Genomic DNA, 18,266 nt, shown 5'->3' on the forward strand with positions numbered 1-18,266 from the left:
TAAAGTCAGCCTTGTAAATCGATAAAGAAAAAGCCACATTTTTTCTTTCAACTCTTCATAGTCATGACTATGAGCCATGCATTCCACCTCACCTCCCCCTCTTGCCTTTGCAACAAAGGTTCTGAAAGAGCACACCTGTGAAATCAGCTCCTCGGGGATGACGGACGCTGGGATAACTGGCTGGGGCTGACTGCCCAGAAGTCCAGACCCCCGATCTCGCCCTGTCCTAATGACTCTTGTCTGTCTCCGGGAATCTCGAGCTCCAGCAGATGATCTACCAGAGGAGCCTCCTCCACTTCCCCCAACTCCAGAACTCCAGCGGCTCCTAAACAGTGGATAATTTGTAAAATTAAAAATTTTAAACAAGTCACTCTAAGAAAACATGTTGAGGCTCATTCTTGTACATTAGCTAGTAAAATTCTGGAACAAACTTTTAAATAACTGTCTAAATTTGTAATATGTAAATGTAAGTTCACTTTTCAACAAAAATACAACATCCCTTCCATCTTTATTGAAGACCTGCATACAAAAGTGGGCATGGTAGTGTCTCATTGTAATCGCAACACTCAGGAGACAGAGAAGTCCAGCCTAGGCTACACACTGAGACACTACCTAAAACAAAAGGGAAAGGGGCATGTCTGAGGAGATAGTTAAGTCCACAAATAGGAGGACCCCCCAGCTGAGTAGGTAACACTCAGTTCAATGCCCTGCTGCAGGAATTACAGAGGAGAGTGACTGAGGAAGAGGCTTGACCATTAGGATCCACACACAAGGATGCAAGCACACTCACACCTACAAACGCACATACACACAAACACCTATACATATATGCAAAATGTGGGAGAACTACACCAATGAGTCTAAAGAAATATATTAAGCAGAGTGACTTTATGTCCCACTTAGCTGTGAAAGTGCCACTTTAAGCTTATTGTGTGAACCTAATTACTAATTTCATCTAAAAATGTCCTAGTCCTGTTAATAATCTATGTGGCCAACGAACACAAAAGAAATGAATTGCTATTCCCAACAAGTAGTACATACCTTTCCTCCAAAGCAAGCAATGCTAAAAATCTGATGGAATATGTTATCTAAGCTCACACATATATCCATGCTAATCTTAACAAGCATCACAAACTAAATGTCAAGAGGTGTATAAGCAGGTGTCATGAAAAAAAAAAAAAAAAAAGTAGAGAATATCTATCTGCCTACCAAAAGCATTCACCTGTTTAAATTAATACCAATAGTTTCAATCCACTGTAATAGCATACCAGCTGACAGTTTACAACCTCTGCTTTGGGAACTCTGCATTGTTACCCATTACTGTGATTGTTGCTACAGCAGATCTAGGGGTTCCCCACTCTGTTTAACCTATCAGAGTTAAAACTGAATACCTGCCCCATAAATACCATACGCATTCTTCTAACCAACCTATGCTTTAGATGAATATGCTATGCTAAGCACATAGTGCTGGTTGAGTTTTACAAGATGGTACTGAATGTGCAATTCCTTTTATCCATAATAAAGGCAGAGGCGAGAGGCAGACACATCTCTGTAAGTTCAAGGCTAGCCTAGTCTACAGAACTAGTTCCAGGATAGCCAGAGCAGGCACTTGGGCACGCACGAACACACCAAATTAAAGAAGCTATTTGCACATTCTAGGCATGTGTTTTTATTCATTTTATACTTTGGTTCCACTTACCCCAGAGTATTGCCTGCCAGCCTGCCCAGAGTCTCAGAGCCTGAGAGGAACCACGGAGAGTCACTCGTCCTGCCAGGCCTAGAAGTCCTCCCAGCCCCTGAGCTGCTATTCAGTTTTGACCTAGGGAAATTTAAGAGATAAATCATCATACAACAGCCCAGGCTACGAGGGGAGGCCACCTCCAGGCCTCCAGCTAGAACCTCCCATTAGAACCTGCCATGTAGACTGACTACCTGCCAGACTTGTTGGGCTACTCCTACAAAAATGTACACCAGCTGGCAGCTGCCCAACACTCACATCCCTTCCTAGTAGAAACTCTTCTCAATTTTCAAATAGAAATAAACAGTAAACAGTAAAGTTTCTTTACATTTTAAAATTGATCATGCTTTTCTAAGAAACAATCAAGTAGGAGTTGGATCTTATGAAGCATCCTTTAATACACTATAATTTTTAAAGATCAAAATTTGAAGGGGGGGGGGAACTGACTACTACTTTCAAATTGAGTTTCCATGACATGTACAGTCATTTCAGTGAGCCACGCACAACAGCACACACCTGTACGAGCTGCTGCGTGGGAAGGCAGAGAACAACATCTTGAGCACTAGGACTTCAAGACCAGCAACCTCCAAAACTCCCACCACAGCTGGTCATTTTCTACCATGCCTTTTTTATCATTTGAGAATAACCAAGAGCATTGGTTTTCTGAAATACCTTCTAAGGGCTAAATGGACAGTGCATTAAATGCAAAATCCAAAATGAGGATGTGGCTCTGTGGGAAAGCACTTGTCTACTATATGCTATGCTCCAGGTTCGATTCTCAACACACGCACACATACACATGCGCGCTCTCAACATAGCAAAACACAACGTCTTACCCATCGTTATTATCAGGTTTACCCAATTCCAGTCTGTCTGGTTGTACTGAAAAACCAATTCTACAAATTCTGCCATCCTAAAAGCAAAGAAAACATGTAAAATTCTGAAAGACATTATAGTTTTAATTCATTCAGTAATCAGATTCTGCCTATTACTGTCAACTCAGAAGACAAAGACATCCCTTGAGGGAAGCACAGACCTGGGCTAAAGGACATGACAAGAATACAAAAGGGTGTTAGGAAACCCCTCGAACAGGACAGCCTGAGAGTTATTCAGGGTACGCACTACACAGTGGCTTCAGGAGTCTTCCCATTCTCTTATGAACTAGTTTCCAGGCTTAGTAAATCATTTCTGCCAGATTCTCTGGGCCAGTGAATTTACATGGAAAGAGAACTGGGCATAAGCAAACTCCTCCAAGCACCTCCTGTTTTACTTGACTAAAAGAAGAACTGATGCTCCAGTGGACATCACTTTTATTTTTCAGTTCTCTACCTTAACGGGGAATAATTTACCTCAAGGAGAAAGGCAGCGTGATTCGGTCCTACAACACACTGTTTTATAGTAGCCTGCTCCAGGACATTCAAAGGCGGGTGGCTAGGGAAAAAGAAAAAAAGCATGTAAGCAAAATTATCCTTTTAATTGAAAACAAAATGAACTAATTCCTAAACTGAAATGTAAAACAATCAATACAGTATAATATCTACCACAATCACTGCAGCTGCATAGCATGCCAAACTGTTTAAAAAACAGCATTATGGAAACAAACTATAACTTTAAAAAATCCAACTTTAATAGTAAAAGCTGTGGCAGCAACACATACCTTTCTTGAATCCTGAAGCTGTGCATTAGAGGCCAGCCTGATCTACATATTCAAAGATAGCCAGGGCTACATCACAAAAAAAGGTTCTTAATCTAATCTAATCGTATGAAAATGAATTCTTTTGGGGTTGGAGCAGTTATAAGACACTGACTGCTCTTCCAGAGGACACGGGTTCAATTCCAAGCACCCACATGGAAGCTCACAACTGTCTGTAACCAGTTCCAGGGGACTTGACTGGGACAGACAAAACACCAATAAATAAATATTTTTTAAAATGAATCCTTTTCCTAATAAAAGACTACAGTGCCATCGTAGGGCAGATGCTTAACACATTCAACCATGAAAAATGGCTAAACTTAAAACAGCTTAAAAGTCTTACCTGTTCAAATTGTACTTGTTCAGCTTCTCTGAAACTTCCCGTAACCTTAAAACACAAAAGCCAAGTGTTAATAAACCCAGGACTGGTCCTGCATAAGCAAGATGGCTCTGGCAGACACTCACCAGTCCTGGGCTGATCCTCACAGTAACACACAGAGCAATCACAAGGAGGCACTGTTAATTCCTTTTTCTAACCCGTTAGCAACTTCACGATTAACCACATTCTAGTTTGTATAGCAAACACCAATAGCAAAGCTGATTCCTGAGCAAATGCTGAATGGAAAACTCATTTTTAAAACTGCAGTTTAGTCATGGCACTAATCCCAGCACTCAGGAGGCAGAGGCAGGCTAGCCTAGTCTACAGAGTGAGTTCCAGGACAGCCCCCAGGGCTGTTACATAGAAAAACCCTACCTCAAAAAACAAACAAGCAAACAAAAGCCTGCAGTTTAAACCAGGTATAGTGGCGCACACACACCTTTAGGTGGAGGCAGGTGGATCTCTGAGTTTGAGGTCAGCCTGGTCTACACAATGAGTCTGAGGACAGCCAGAGCTACATAGTGAGACTTTGTTGGGGTGGGGAGACAACTGTTGTCTATGTCAAAGTTTCTGAAAGTACATGAATATCATGGAAGGAATGTGACTGGGAATTTAGAATTAAACAGAATGGAGTCTTGCCCAAGCCTAGTAACCACCTTAAGGGGCAGTCTGGGTTCTTACTGCTGGACATGAAGCTGATGGAACCTGGGTGTCTACAAGGACACCACCTCCATTTCCAAAGGAAAGCGCCACGCGTTGCTTAAAGAAAGAACTCTGGGCTAAGTGGGGTAGCTCACTGGTGAAGTGACTGCCCCACAAGCATCAGGACCTGAATCTGGATCCCCAAATCCCACATAAAAGCCAGGCGTGGCAATGCACACCATTAATCCCAGTGCTGGGGGAGGGGTCAGGAATGTGCACAGTCAGATGACACCCAGGAGCTCATTGGCCAGCCAAATGGAGGAGAAACCAGGAGCCCACCTTCAATAAGAGACCAGGTCTCAAAAAATCGGGAGATCGAAGCAGAGGCAGGAGGATCTGTGACCTCACTGGTCTACAGTAGCGAGCTCCAGGACAGTCATGACTACATAGAGACCACCCACCCACCCACCCACACACCCACCCACCCACACACACACACACACAGAGAGAGAGAGAGAGAGAGAGAGAGAGAGAGAGAGAGAGAGAGAGAGAGAGAGAGAGAGAGATATGATATGAAGGCAGACAATGCCAACCTCTGGTATACACATAGATGCATGATCCCAAAAAGAAAACTTGTACTGTCTATCAATATTTTTGTTTTCCTCAAGGACACAGTCTGGAATTAATACACAATGTTATCAGCCTTAGGAAGTAATTTTATTATGTACAATATAACCAGAGATATTCAAGAACTCATTTCTTCAATTGTTACCTAAACAACTATCTGATCTTTTAAAACTTTTTTAGAAATAATTTTTATACAAATAAACTGAGAAGGGACTGGAGAGATGGCTCAGCAATTAAGAGAAGTTGGCTGCTTTTCCAGAGGACCTGGGTTCAATTCCCAGCACCTACATGGCAGCTCACAGCTGTCTGTAACTCCAGTTCCAGGGGATCTGGCACCTTCACATACATGCAAGTGAAACACCAAATGTTTGGGGGGTTTTATGGGGAAAAGAAAAACCTGAGAATTTTAGAAAACACTATGGAAAAACAACAGGACATAAATTAATGGAAGATCTGTGAAACTGTTCATTTCTAAAAATGGATGAAGCATGAATGAGATCCATTTTGACCACTTACAACTGCTTAGGATTTAAAGGCTTCCTTCAAGAAAGAAGAGTCTGGAGAGATGGCTCTGGGGTTAAGAGCACTGGCTTCTCTTTCAGGGAACCTGAACAGTGGCTCACAGCCACATGTAACTCAAGTTCCAGGGGACCCCATGCCTTCTTCTGACCTCCATGCTATGTGAGTGATCTACAGACATACATAAATGCCAGCAAGCGACTCATACATATAAAATAAATAAGAACTTACAGAAGTCGCTGCACCAGTGGGTAAATGCTCTCTTCTTGCAGTGAGTGACTAAGAACCACAAGTCTTAACTCTGTCCTGCAACTAGAGTGGTCACTACTGGGGCACATCACTGTCAAATGTGCACACCTGCTAGTGAAAACTTTAACTGCTGCTTCCAATTTTTCCAAAAAACCAAATACTTACTGGTAACTTCATGCTTGCTACCCTAAAAAATAACCTCATTTTACTAGCCTGGGGGTGTGTTTGCTTTCTCTCATTAACAACCTGTTGCCTGGGTTCTGGGATGGTCACATTTTTCCCCCTAAATTCCAGTTTGCTCAATTACTGGAGACATTTCTGCTTCAAAACAAGATTAAATACAAGAGTAATGCACATTGAATTCAAAAGCTATGAGAGGAGGCTAACTAGAAGATGAAGATACACTAGACGTCCCCTGTGCTCCAGAGTGACAGCAGCCTTCCGTGGGCCTGCAGCCTGCAGCAGAGGCACAACCCTGGCCTTGCTAGGCCCACATTCCCTAAGAACACACAAAACTTCCCCAGACTACAGCCAGAGTGTGGCAGAGGGCTAAGGATTAATCTCCCCCAGATCACAGCAGTGACAGGACACACAAAAAGACACATAACTCTTATCTCATCGCCATGTCTTTTTTTTTTTTAAAGCTCAAAAATATACAAATTAGGGGAGAGGGTCAAAACTTCCTTAAAAATTAGACAATAACTAAAACTGAAAATTAAATGCTCCGGTGACTTCCAACAGTGTTTCAATTAGAAGCTTATGGAACTAAACTGAGTTTTAGGGATGGCAAGGTGCTAGAAAACAATTTAATAGCTCAAACTCAAGAGCAAATTACAGACTACCAAAGAGATAAAGAAAAAAGATCTCTCCCCACAAAAAGAAAAAAGTAAAAAGGCCAGGGGGTTGGTGGCTCATGCCTTTAATCCCAGCACTCAGAAGGCAGAATCTCTGTGAGTTTGAGGCCACCCTAGTCTACAAGAGCTAGTTTCAGGACAGCTTCCAAAGCTACAGAGAAACCCTGTCTCGAGAAACCAAAAGGAAGTAAGGAGGGAGGAAGGAAGGGAGGAAGGGAGAGAGGGAGGGAGGGAGGGAGGGAGGAAGGAGGAAGGAAGGAGACAGATTCTGCATCAGTTAAATTCTTTGGTCTGAAAACTCACAGAAGAGAGTCAGTGGAGCGGGTCATGATGGTATACACCTTTACCCCTACAGTGAGTTTCAGGACAGCCAGAGATTCTGAGGCTGTATCTCAAAATACAAAGATGGCCAGTGAGCCTGGTGCCACAAGTTTAAAATCCCTGGAACCCACATTAAATAAAATTTAAAAAAAAAAAAAAAAAAAAAAAAAAAAAAAAAAAACCAACTCCAAAGTTGTTCCGACTTTCATATACATTCTGTCACGTTTTTATTCACACATGAACCTGTACAAAAAAGGACAACTCTTCACAGCCCAATATGGTTGCACATGCTTGCATTTCCAGCACCCAGGAGGTAAGAACAGAAGGGTCAAAAACAATTTGAGGCCAGCCAGGTACAAAAGCAAGACTGCCTGACAACGAATGAAATAGTTAATGTTTCTTTAACCCCTAGTTAAAACTGGACGAGGCAGGGCTATAATCTCAACACTGAGGAAGCCAGCATGAGCTACAGACACTGACTCAAACAAAAAAAAAAAAGGGGGGGGGGAGATCCATAATTAATGTTCTAGGCTCACTTGATACGTATACCAGTGGAAATAACACTCACTGTATACCGAGAATTTTAGGGCTTCTCCCAGACCATCTACACAGGTAAGGAAAGACTATTAGTCACCTCTGGGGCTTTTCAGGCTCAAAATTCTTACAAATGCCTAAAAAAAAAGCAAATTATCAGTGTGCTGACATATTAAATGTTAATGATAAAGTAGCATTTACTGGAGCCCATGAAATGACTCAGTGGATGAAGGAGCTTGCTGCCAAGCCTGAGGACCTGAATTGGATCCCCAAAACCCACATGATGGAAGGAGAAAGTTAATCCTCTGGTCTCTGACATGTGTGCACACACGATACATTTTTTTTTAATGAATGAAATAGCATCTAATATAACAAAATCCTACTCATCTGAAATATTTCATATATGATCACCTAGAATGTTTCACCAAATATCAACTTAATTCATAAACTCAATCCCAGAACATACTTAAAACGGATTGGTCCTTCAATCTCAGGACTTTATCTGGATCAAGAGCATCCTGACAGGGAGACCCTCAAGCACAAAAAGTGGGCTCCAATGGAGGACCGTCTATCCCCTTAAGTCTCTGCAATCCAGAGCAGAGCATAGACCCAGCACACTCATGGGGCAGCCACACCCATGGGGCACACCCACTGAAACTGGCTTCTAGCGGATGCTTTTACACAAGCTTCCAATGCTTAAAGCCACAATAATAATATTTCTTTTTAAAAAGCCTAGAGCTCGTCAAATTTCACTTACAAATAAATAAATGTCTCAACATTAACTTAGCATCGAACTTACAGGTGAGCCTTTGAGGTGGTGGTAACACACAAATGGACAGGTTGGCAAAAGCCTATAACAACCCTTAATGTTCTGTTGTTTCAATAGTAAGTACACATCCCACAGTCCAACTCAACAACCTGTTTTATCCTTTTACATTTGTAAGTAATTGTACAGATCCAGAGATGATAACTTTTAAGTAGCAAACTGATAAGACTTTCTTAGCATTACCTGCTGGGAGCTAGCAGACATTATTACCCTTAAAAACCAATACTTTCCCCAGTGTAAAAGAGTTTCAAAGACACTGACTTTCTCTTGGCATCCCACACAGTGAGGTCAACCTACTGCCACATATCAGATCTCTGAACATTTGCCTTATAATCCATCTCAGACAGAAAGATTCTTGGCCTCAATCAGTAACATTAACTTCCAGGGTTCCACCTTAGAGAAACAACAACTCTACATTCAGATATTCTGCTCATGTTAACTGGGGGGAGGAGGGGGTTTACTGTTGTTTGAACAGATTCTCATGTAGCCCAAGCTGGTGACCTTCTGGCATCCACCTTTGGAGTGGTGGGATTACAGGTGTGCGCCACCACAAATGGTTTCTATGGTGCTGGGGAACGAGCCTACAGTCCACACCAGCCTCCATCCCCAGCCTCCATATTATTTTTATAAACAAATCAGTTGTCACAGAGTCAAGTACTTAACACTTTACCTCTTGATAACCACTTTAGCCAAGGGCCTTCAAGTGGCCCTATCCTAATCTCTGGCTAGGAATCCATTGTGGAATAAAGTAGTCATACATCCATAGTTTTACTTAGGAAAGGAGTTATCTGAACCTGCAGACCTGAACCATGGACTCTAACAGAGAATGTCTTAAACTCCCCTGTTGGCATTCACACCAGAGAGGGCATGTGTTGCCACAAGCCTTTAATACCAGCATTCAGGAAGCAGAGACAAGTGGACCTCTGTGAATTCGAGGCCAGCCTGGTCTACAAAGAGAGTTCCAGGACGGCCATGACTGTTACACAGAGATACCAGGCCTCAAAATAAATAAATTAATTAATTAATTAATTATAATAATATCTCCCCCTTTTTTTTTTTTTTTTTTTTTTTGGTTTTCAGAGACAAGGTCTCTCTATGTAGCCCTGGCTGTCTTCGACCTATAGCTCTATAGAGCAGGCCTGCCTCTACCTAAAAGGTCTGTGCTATCACCTCTTGGCAAGTTGTTTGAGAACCAAATCCTGTGGAACCATTCCTGGTACTTCTTTCTCCAAAGGCTTTAGGCTCTAAATGTCAGAACCTAAATAAAACTCAAGAAGTGGTGAGACTGATTTATTTTCACTTTGGAACAGATAGTGTGTTTACCAGTTAGATGGCAAAGACTAGCACTGAACCTATTTCTAACTGTGAACATGGGCTTTTCCTTATGCCCCTTCCTAAGTACAGTCAGTTCTCAACTTTCACTGTGTCTTTACACAACACTGTTCTCTGTTCTCCTGCCAGCAGTTTGCATTTCAACCTTGATTTAAATAAAAAGGCAGTAGTTGGGTGTTTGTTAGTTTAATCTAACCTGTTAGTCACTGTAGCTAGGGTTTCCATTCCCTAATAATTACGTTCCCCGACTCTCAAATTTTGATCATATCATATTACAGTTCTAAAAGTAATTTACTGAGGACTCCAAAAAGACTGGTTGATGGTAACCTTGTCTATTTCATGTTAAAATTTAAAACCCCAAAATAATACTTTTATAAATTTATTACAGATTGACTAAAAATTCATTCTTAACAAAAACTACTCCCAAACCCCTTGATTGGGACTGTTTCTGACTTGTAGGCTTCCATTAGTGTGATTATCAGGCCTCCATTAGTGTGATTATCAGACTGGCTTTTACAGTGCAGCATGTTGGTGACTGACGACAGTATGTGACAGGTATGGCTCATCCTCACCACTGAGAGGGTGGCAACCAAAGAACGGCTGGTCGTTAAGGAGGCTGCCCTACAGAAAGAAGTGTGTGGTTATAAGGAGGAAGCTTCAGGCTGACTATGAACTCCAAGCACGGTCTCCCAAGCAGCTAACTAGACTGGATGTGTGCAGCCTAAGTCTAGCTACTTATTTACTTTCCAAGAGACTCCTGGAATCCCATCTTAATACCCTTTTCAGGTAATAGTGATGGTTTCTGAACAGTTCAGGGCAATGCTGAGGGTGGCAGTGACCCATGAATGCACGCCTGAATCATCTATAGCACAATGTGCTAGTCATGTGGAAAATACTTTACCAAGTGCTCTTGCTCCTACAATGCTAAGATCACAATAGCAAGAGTTTTTGAGAAAGCTCAAATTCTGGTCGGAAAACTCAATACTAGAAACAAATTCCATACAGTTTGTTTTGTTTTTTCGAGACAGGGTTTCTCTATAGTGCTTTGGAATCTGTCCTGGAACTAGTCCTGTAGACCAGGCTGGTTTACAACTCACAGAAACCCACCTGCCTCTGCCTCCCAAGTGCTGGGACTTTGAGTGCTGGGACTAAACGTGCACCCCAAAACCTAGCCAGTTGTTTTTCTTAAAGCAACAGTTATTGCATTTTTCTTTAAAAAAAAAAAAAAATCCATTAGAACCCAAGCCTGTATAGCCCCTTCAAATAATAGTTCCTATAAAATCACTGGTACAAATTACAACTGCAGTCAGTCACCAAAGAACTTTTTCTTCCAAACAACTTACAGTCTACTCATCTGTCACACTAAATGTTAAGGTGAGCTGCACTGAGACCTAAGAGGCAATTGTTGCTGCCTTATCAACGACATTCTACATTCTAAAGTGAGAAGCTTGCACCCCACTCCAAATGCAAGAAGTAATGAATGCTGACATAGCTTGAGTTATGCTTTGACTTTCCACTAAGAACGGCTATTTTACCAACAACTGCTTTTGAATCATACCTCAAATATAAAGGACAAGTCTCAGCATTATAGTGAAATCTCCAGGCTCTACAGAACACACTGCTTCGGCTCTAGTTTCACACACTGTTGAAGTGTGTTAAAGTGTGTCAGAACAAAGTTCTTGTCACATGAACATGAAGAACTGGTTCAACCTCTAGCACCCAGCATCAACAGAATGTGGAAGCATGTTGTTGACCTCTACTTTTCATACAGTCACACACCACACATGTGCAAACATACCCATACACACACACACACACACATACGTACAGTTTATTAAATCAAATAAAATAATGGAAAATAAACACAAATGCAAATAACTGCCCATCCTTCTCATGAAATCAATCAAAACCCCCTGGCTATGCACTTCCAAATGCTTTTCAAAGGCCAGGCATGGTGACACATCCTTAATCCCAGCACCAGGAGACATAGGGCAGGCAGATCTTAAGAGTTGAGGCCAGCTAGGTCTGTATTATTAATTTCCAAGCCAGCCCAGTAACAGAAAGATAGGGGGTGAGGCGCCTAGCAACTGAGCTCACATAACAGTGAGCAGAGACACCCTGTGATGCTTCCGGTTTGGAGACAGTTGACATAGAAGGACCACCCTGCCCCTGGAAAAGGCCATTTCCTCAGTGGTGAGTAAACTGACTACACTTTCTAATCCCTCTTTGCTCAGTCACAGGCCTGTCCACATTGTCTCTCTTTAAATTTGGTTTGACATCATTCTAACCCCTCTAACTCCTTGCCCAGTAGTGAATACCTGACATACTCTTCAATACCAAAGTGGCAAGAACGATGGCTTTGGAGAGACTTCCAGTCCACCTTCTGAATCACCACTCACAAGTGCCTACCTACCAAAGACTTTCACTTCATAGACCAATCGACCTAAGACACTCATCCTCAGTACTTTCAGGATGAAGAACAAGTTTCTAAGGAAACACTGTAAATACACTATATGATGCATGTTTTTAAAATGTCCATCTTTGTAATTACGTCCTCTAAAGTGAAGTTTCAACTGAAACTTCAAAGATTCCTACAAAATGAAAATGACAAAATTTGGGTTATAAAAAACCTTCTACAAACTATAATAGAGAAATAATTTCTTTATAGCATATATAATTTCTTCCCGGAATCTAATTTCTGTGGTTAGAAATCCCCATTTAATGTTACAGATAATATTAAGACCAAGAGGTACAAATCCCAACTGACTATGCATTCAAATGACAAAGACATCCTGGGAGACTGAACTCCAAACACACAGAAATGAGTCATTTTCCTCTAAACCAAAAATCAACCTTGCTGTTTTCAGCTCCACTCCAAACAGGAAAGGGGAAAGAAAGAGGGCCCATGCCAGGAGGACAAGAGGAAATTTGGTAGTAAAGGTCAAAGATAAGGCCTTTTTACACATTCATTCTTGATAGCTTTTAAGTCCTGGCTCATCTCACTTCTTTATTTTCCCCTCCCTGACAGGGTCAAGTTTCTCTGTGGCTCTGGCTGTCCTGAAAGTGACTATACAGACCAGAATGGCCTCTGCCTTGGAGTGCTGACATTAAAGGTGTGTGCCACCACCCTCAGCTTAGCTTCATTTGCAAACGAACAGTAAACTGTGCCTACACAGGAGCCAAAGCATGTCAACAGGACAAGGTGCTCCAGAGCTCTAGCCAGTGCAGACCACACTGGCTTTCTTCACACAGGCCCCACCTGGCACCAATACCTACACCTCACTCACAGGAAAGCCCACCAACAGCAGATCGTGTATTCAAATCCTCCCAGGTCCAGTTTTAACCTGACTACTTCACAATATAGAAAAGCACTCTGATCCCTGACATAAACTGTAAACAGAAATAAAGAGAGGTAATGAAAGTAACTGTTGGATAGCATTGAGATGTCTAGGAGACTGTACACCTGACCACTGTCAGAGCCGAAGAGCTGAGTAAAAACTACATTGGTTTCTTGCTGCCCCTGGTTAACAAGAGGGAGTAGCTAGCAGCTTTGTCTTTGAAAAAGTTCATTTCATGTCCTGAGCTGCTCTCCCCACACTTATGAGAGAGGGACAGCAGAGTGCTCAGCAGCACACAACAAGCCCGCCCACAGTGACTCCACCCTACACACACACACACACACACACAGAGAGAGAGAGAGAGAGAGAGAGAGAGAGAGAGAGAGAGAGAGAGAGAGAGAGAGGGAGAGGGGGGGGTTATTTGGCTTGCTTTAACTTCAAGCATCTTAAGACCGATTCTCATCTGTTAAGTGGAAATGTATGAGAAGCTTATAGAAGTAAGATTAGAGGTAACTTTGTTACATCTCTTGGTGAGAGCCAATCACTTAAATGTTCAATAAATAGTAATAATCAATACTGGAAACTTATTTTTCATTCCTGGATTTGTGTGCTATATTGTAACTTCAAACCTGCCACACTCTAGCTTGAACTAGTTGCTGAACTAAAAGGCCCTAACGTCTTGTAGGAATCTGAGGATCCAAGAAATGGCCAGAATAAGGACCCTCGAAGATGGAGGCTGTGCCTACTTGGTGACCCTTCGTCCTATCTCCTCAGTAGTGGCCTGTAACCCAAGCATGGTTATTTGCCACAGTTCTGTAAACCAGCACACTCCCTCAGCCTAGCAGCACAGCTGTGCCCCAGCACCATGTCTAACTCCGCTACAGGGGCCACCCCCTCTCAACTCCACACTAGGCCCATGTACTTACTGCCAGCTTCCTCCACAGCACTCTCACTGTTAACCTTGTTTGCAAACTCTGAAAGGGCAAAGCCCCCACATTATTAATGTCTAAATCCTCAAAACAGCACTCACTGGCATGCTTACTAGCTACATACTGACTATCTTAGCCCTAAGTCCTTCACTACTTCAAAATAGTGAAGTCCTAGTTTTTTCTTTTTTCTTTTTCAAAAACAATTTTAAAGAGTTCATTAATTGAGTGTTTTGCCCAAGTGTATGTAAGTGCACCACATGCACGCCTGGTACCTGGGGAAGACAGTTAAGAGTCCCCCCCAAAACACTTTAGAACACATGGAAGGGAGAATTCTAAAATTTGATATAATTTATGTAAATGTTTAGGTATCATCTATACAGTACAAGGGTTGGAGAATATAGCTTCAAGAATAAACATTAGAGACAATCAACCTACCTATCTTACTATAATTAAATCATTATTACCTTGGAATGAGAATCTCTCCTCAGAAGGCTAAGCAAATCTGAGAATAAACACAGGCAGCAATAAAGAGAAATAATGTATTCCATAGATGCCAATCTCACTAACATGAGGGCAGAGGACCAGCACGGCCGTCACTTCACTCCTGAAGTGGATGTGAATCACAGAAGTCAAGGCTGTACTATGAAGAAGTTGAGCACTCTCAACAAAGGGGACTGACTACATGGCACCACCTCCTCCCCCCCCCCACCTGCCAGGGCTCACGCACAAGAAAATGAGGTGCTTCCGTGAGGTAGAGGACACTAAGCCTTGACTACAATTCTTTCCAGCTGGAAGACTGGTGTCTCAGAAAATTCCATCTTGAGTACAGAGTGCATTTTTAAAAGGCCACTATGCCTGCACATACAGAGATGTTCATTCCAGAAGGACAATACAGCATTACTGGGCAGCCAAGGCTCAAAAGGCTCCAAACCTCTTCTGATGCAACATGTATATATGAGCAGACTTTATCAGTAGCAGCAACAACCAAAGCTGAAAGGGATCACTTTTTTAAAAACATAGGTATGTGTAGCGGGTGTATTTTTGGGGGGGGGGGATAAATTTTACCTTCAACACTATGCTAGTTTTATGTGTTATCCCCGCTACTTCCAAAAAATGCACTACAATAGCAACAAATGAATTGTAAAGCTATAAGAGAAAGCAAGAGTTAGAAAATTCAAGATGTTTGAAGGTGGGAAAGTAGGTGCTAATCCTCTTGCCTTTGAACAAAAATAACAATTCAGTCCCCCGGGTTCAGGACAGTGACCAAGGCCTTACCCATAGAAGCAGTAGATGATAAGACAGTCTTTGTGTAAAATGTAAACATTGCTGCCACACGCACTTCAAAAGGAGGAAGAAGGATCAAGTTCAAGGTCAGCCTGAGCTACTACGGAAGTCTATCTCAAAACTCATGCAACTTGAACTATTTTAAATGTTACTGCAGCTGAGCAAATGGCTCGGTGGTTAAACACTTGATGGTCTTCCAGGGAAACCAAGTTCAGTTCCCAGAACCTACTTTGGCTAGCTCAAGATCACTTCAGCTCCAGGAGATCCACAGGCCTCTTCTGGCCTCCCCAGGCACTCACACACACAGTACACATTCAGACACACACATAAACAGACTAAAGTAATAATAAAAAACAAACCCTTCTCTTAAAATGTTACCAAATACTAACAGAAATCCTCATAAGATTGACTTAGAAGCCCAATTGTGTGAAATTATCACAAATGTGTTTTTTAATGTAAATTATCTTGTTTAATTAAAGAAGCCCCCTAAATTGGGGGGGGGGTCTGAATTGGAGCTGTAGGAATAGAGATAGTTAAGAGCACTCACTGGTTGCTCTTCCAGAGAACTAGGGTTCAATTCCCAGCACCCACATGGTGCTCACAAACACCTATAACTCTGGTTCCAGGGTATCCCAGCCCACTTCTGGTCTCCATGAGGACCAGGCACTCATTGGTGCACAGATATACATATAGGTAAAACATTCATGCATAAAACAAAAGGTTTTAAATCTAAATCATATAGCTCAATAAATAGGCATAGAAAGCCCATAATTCCAGGAGCAGTGGGTCTGTATCCATGAGGTGTTCCAAATACCTAGAAGGGGGCTTCCAGAAGGACGCCACACAAATACAACACCCAGAATCCTTCAGCTGCAAATAGCAAAGACGGGAACCAGCTTATGGCTATAGAACAGAGAGGTGAGTTAGGGAGAGGACAGGGAGAAACAAAGGTCAGTCAACACACAGCATGCACTCAAACGCTCAGCCTGCTGACCTTGCAAGCAAGCCTGCCTGAGTCTACTTAAAGCAAATCTAAAGGACTCATTCAGTCTTACCAGTTAGTGTCTCACGTTCTTATACAAGACAGACAAGTTCTAACCACAACATGCAGAACTTAAAAGCCTGGTCTTTAAACTAAAGAACTGTTTTGATCAGAAGCACTCGGAAGTGGTTTAGTTCCTCCTCACGTGCCCAAACTAATGGTTACCTGAATGTGCCCACATGAATACACTCACAAATAATCTTTACATTATTACTTTATGTGTATTATTACTTTATGTGTTCTACTTGTGTACCTGGTGCCATGGTGGCCAGAAGATGGCATCAGATCCCCTAGAACTGGAGTTACAAGTGGTTGTGAGCTACCATGTGGGTGCTGGGTTTTGAATTGAGGTCCTCTGGAAGAGCCATCTCTCCAGCCCCAGTAAGCACATCTTTAAAAATCACTTTCTAAAGTTCGGTCTGTATCTTGTCTCCTACCTGAGGTTAGATACAGGGGGACCCATTATGGTGGCCACTCTCATGATCACATGATTAGAACAGGACCACTCTTCCATTTCTGAGGCCAATGTGCTAAGCTTAGTTATGAAACTTTCTCCATCCTAAAATGCTAGGGTATGAGAGTGTGGGCTGCTCAGAAATTAAAGGCACAGTTACTCTACGGATTTCCGTTACCTCAAGTGTGTCACATGTTTCACATGTCTTTAAGTGCCTTTTCTTGAGGCAATGTCTGGGTTACACAGAAACTGCTGTGTAGACCCCCCCAAACTAGGATAAAGGTGTGCAAGCAGGGACTCTCTGCTTGCTCTTTAACGGATGGAATGGTTAAGTGTCTGCATCCAACAGTACTGCCCATAAATAACACAGTTGTGTGCAGCACCCATCCCCCTTTAGCCAGTTCCTACTTAGCATTTCCTTTTCTCAGTGGTGAAGTAGAAATAGCAAGAGCAACTCATCTGTCCCAATTCTCCAATGGTTCAAATGTCTAAGGAAACTGCCATAACATGTCTGTTCTAAATTAGTGGCACTCCCTGTAATCCCAGCACTCAGGAAGCAGAAGCAGGGTGACCACAAGTTCAAGGCCAGCGTGAACTAAACAGCAAGTCCCTGGGACGTGGGGGTATACTCATCCACACTTGAAAGCCACCACTGCTATAAAACCAGACTTTCCAATTTCAGGTTTTGCCAGTGTACAGTGGTCACATAAGAAAGAGGAATTTCTATGGACTATGAATCCCACACAATATTCACTGTATTTCTTAGCCATTGTTTATTCCATTGTACACTTCCTATCACTGCCCACTCAGAACTCACGTAGGCCTGAGAACCTGCCTGTCCTCATCTTACAGGGCCAACAACAAGGCTTAATCAAAAACAGAAGCTCTGTAGCTTCTTTTGACTTCAAATACATGAAACATAAAACAAAGGGTGCTGTATACACCACAGCCACACAATACTTACAAGTTCACTGCATTTTCTATTAAATTCAAAAAATCCAAAAAACATGAAAAATGGCATATGATTAATACAACTTTAAAACTGACTACAACTAGCATCAGAATACCCCTTTAGACAAAGCTATGGGCAATGTCCATTTCTAGCAAACTCTCGTCTTTGTAGATGGGCAAGTACTCTAACCAGCCTGGTTCTAGTAAACTCTAATACAAGCAGGTGTCTTCTTCCTTCCCATACTGGAAAGCTACATTATTGCAAAGTAATAACCTACTGTGCTGGACAGTTTTGTCAATTTGACACAAAGTAGAGTCCTCAGATAGGAGGGAGCCTCAACTGAGACAAGGGCTCCAAAAGATAAGGCTGTAGGGCATTCTTTCATTAGTGACTTATGTGAGAGGGCCAGCCAAGCCTATGGTAGGTGGTGCAGTCCCTGAGCTGATGATCCTGTGTGGTGATACATATTATGATTTAGTAAAGCCACTGGAGATCAAAATAGCAGAGCATTCTAGCTATTATAGATATTCTAGAATGCCAGGCAACAGTAGCA

At 42.2% G+C, this 18,266-nt stretch overlaps 1 protein-coding gene across 4 annotated transcripts in view; it reads right to left on the reverse strand.

The window, feature by feature from the left end:
- The window catches only part of Ubr5 (ubiquitin protein ligase E3 component n-recognin 5), a 103,180-nt gene that overhangs the window by 65,410 nt on the left and 19,504 nt on the right, over positions 1 to 18,266 (reverse strand). For all 4 annotated transcript variants that reach the window (XR_007835701.1, XM_051202736.1, XM_051202737.1 and 1 more), the window contains exons 2-6: positions 3,775 to 3,819; positions 3,088 to 3,169; positions 2,575 to 2,651; positions 1,700 to 1,819; positions 136 to 325 (exon numbers count right to left, since the gene is read on the reverse strand). Coding sequence is in view for 3 of the 4 variants with exons in the window: in XM_051202736.1 (XP_051058693.1) it covers positions 136 to 325; positions 1,700 to 1,819; positions 2,575 to 2,651; positions 3,088 to 3,169; positions 3,775 to 3,819 (514 nt within the window). In the remaining variant the exon portion in view is untranslated. The remainder of the gene's footprint in view (positions 1 to 135; positions 326 to 1,699; positions 1,820 to 2,574; positions 2,652 to 3,087; positions 3,170 to 3,774; positions 3,820 to 18,266) is intronic.

The sequence above is a fragment of the Phodopus roborovskii genome, unplaced genomic scaffold (assembly GCF_943737965.1).
Source record: "Phodopus roborovskii unplaced genomic scaffold, PHOROB, whole genome shotgun sequence".
NCBI classification, from domain to species: Eukaryota; Metazoa; Chordata; class Mammalia; order Rodentia; family Cricetidae; genus Phodopus; species Phodopus roborovskii.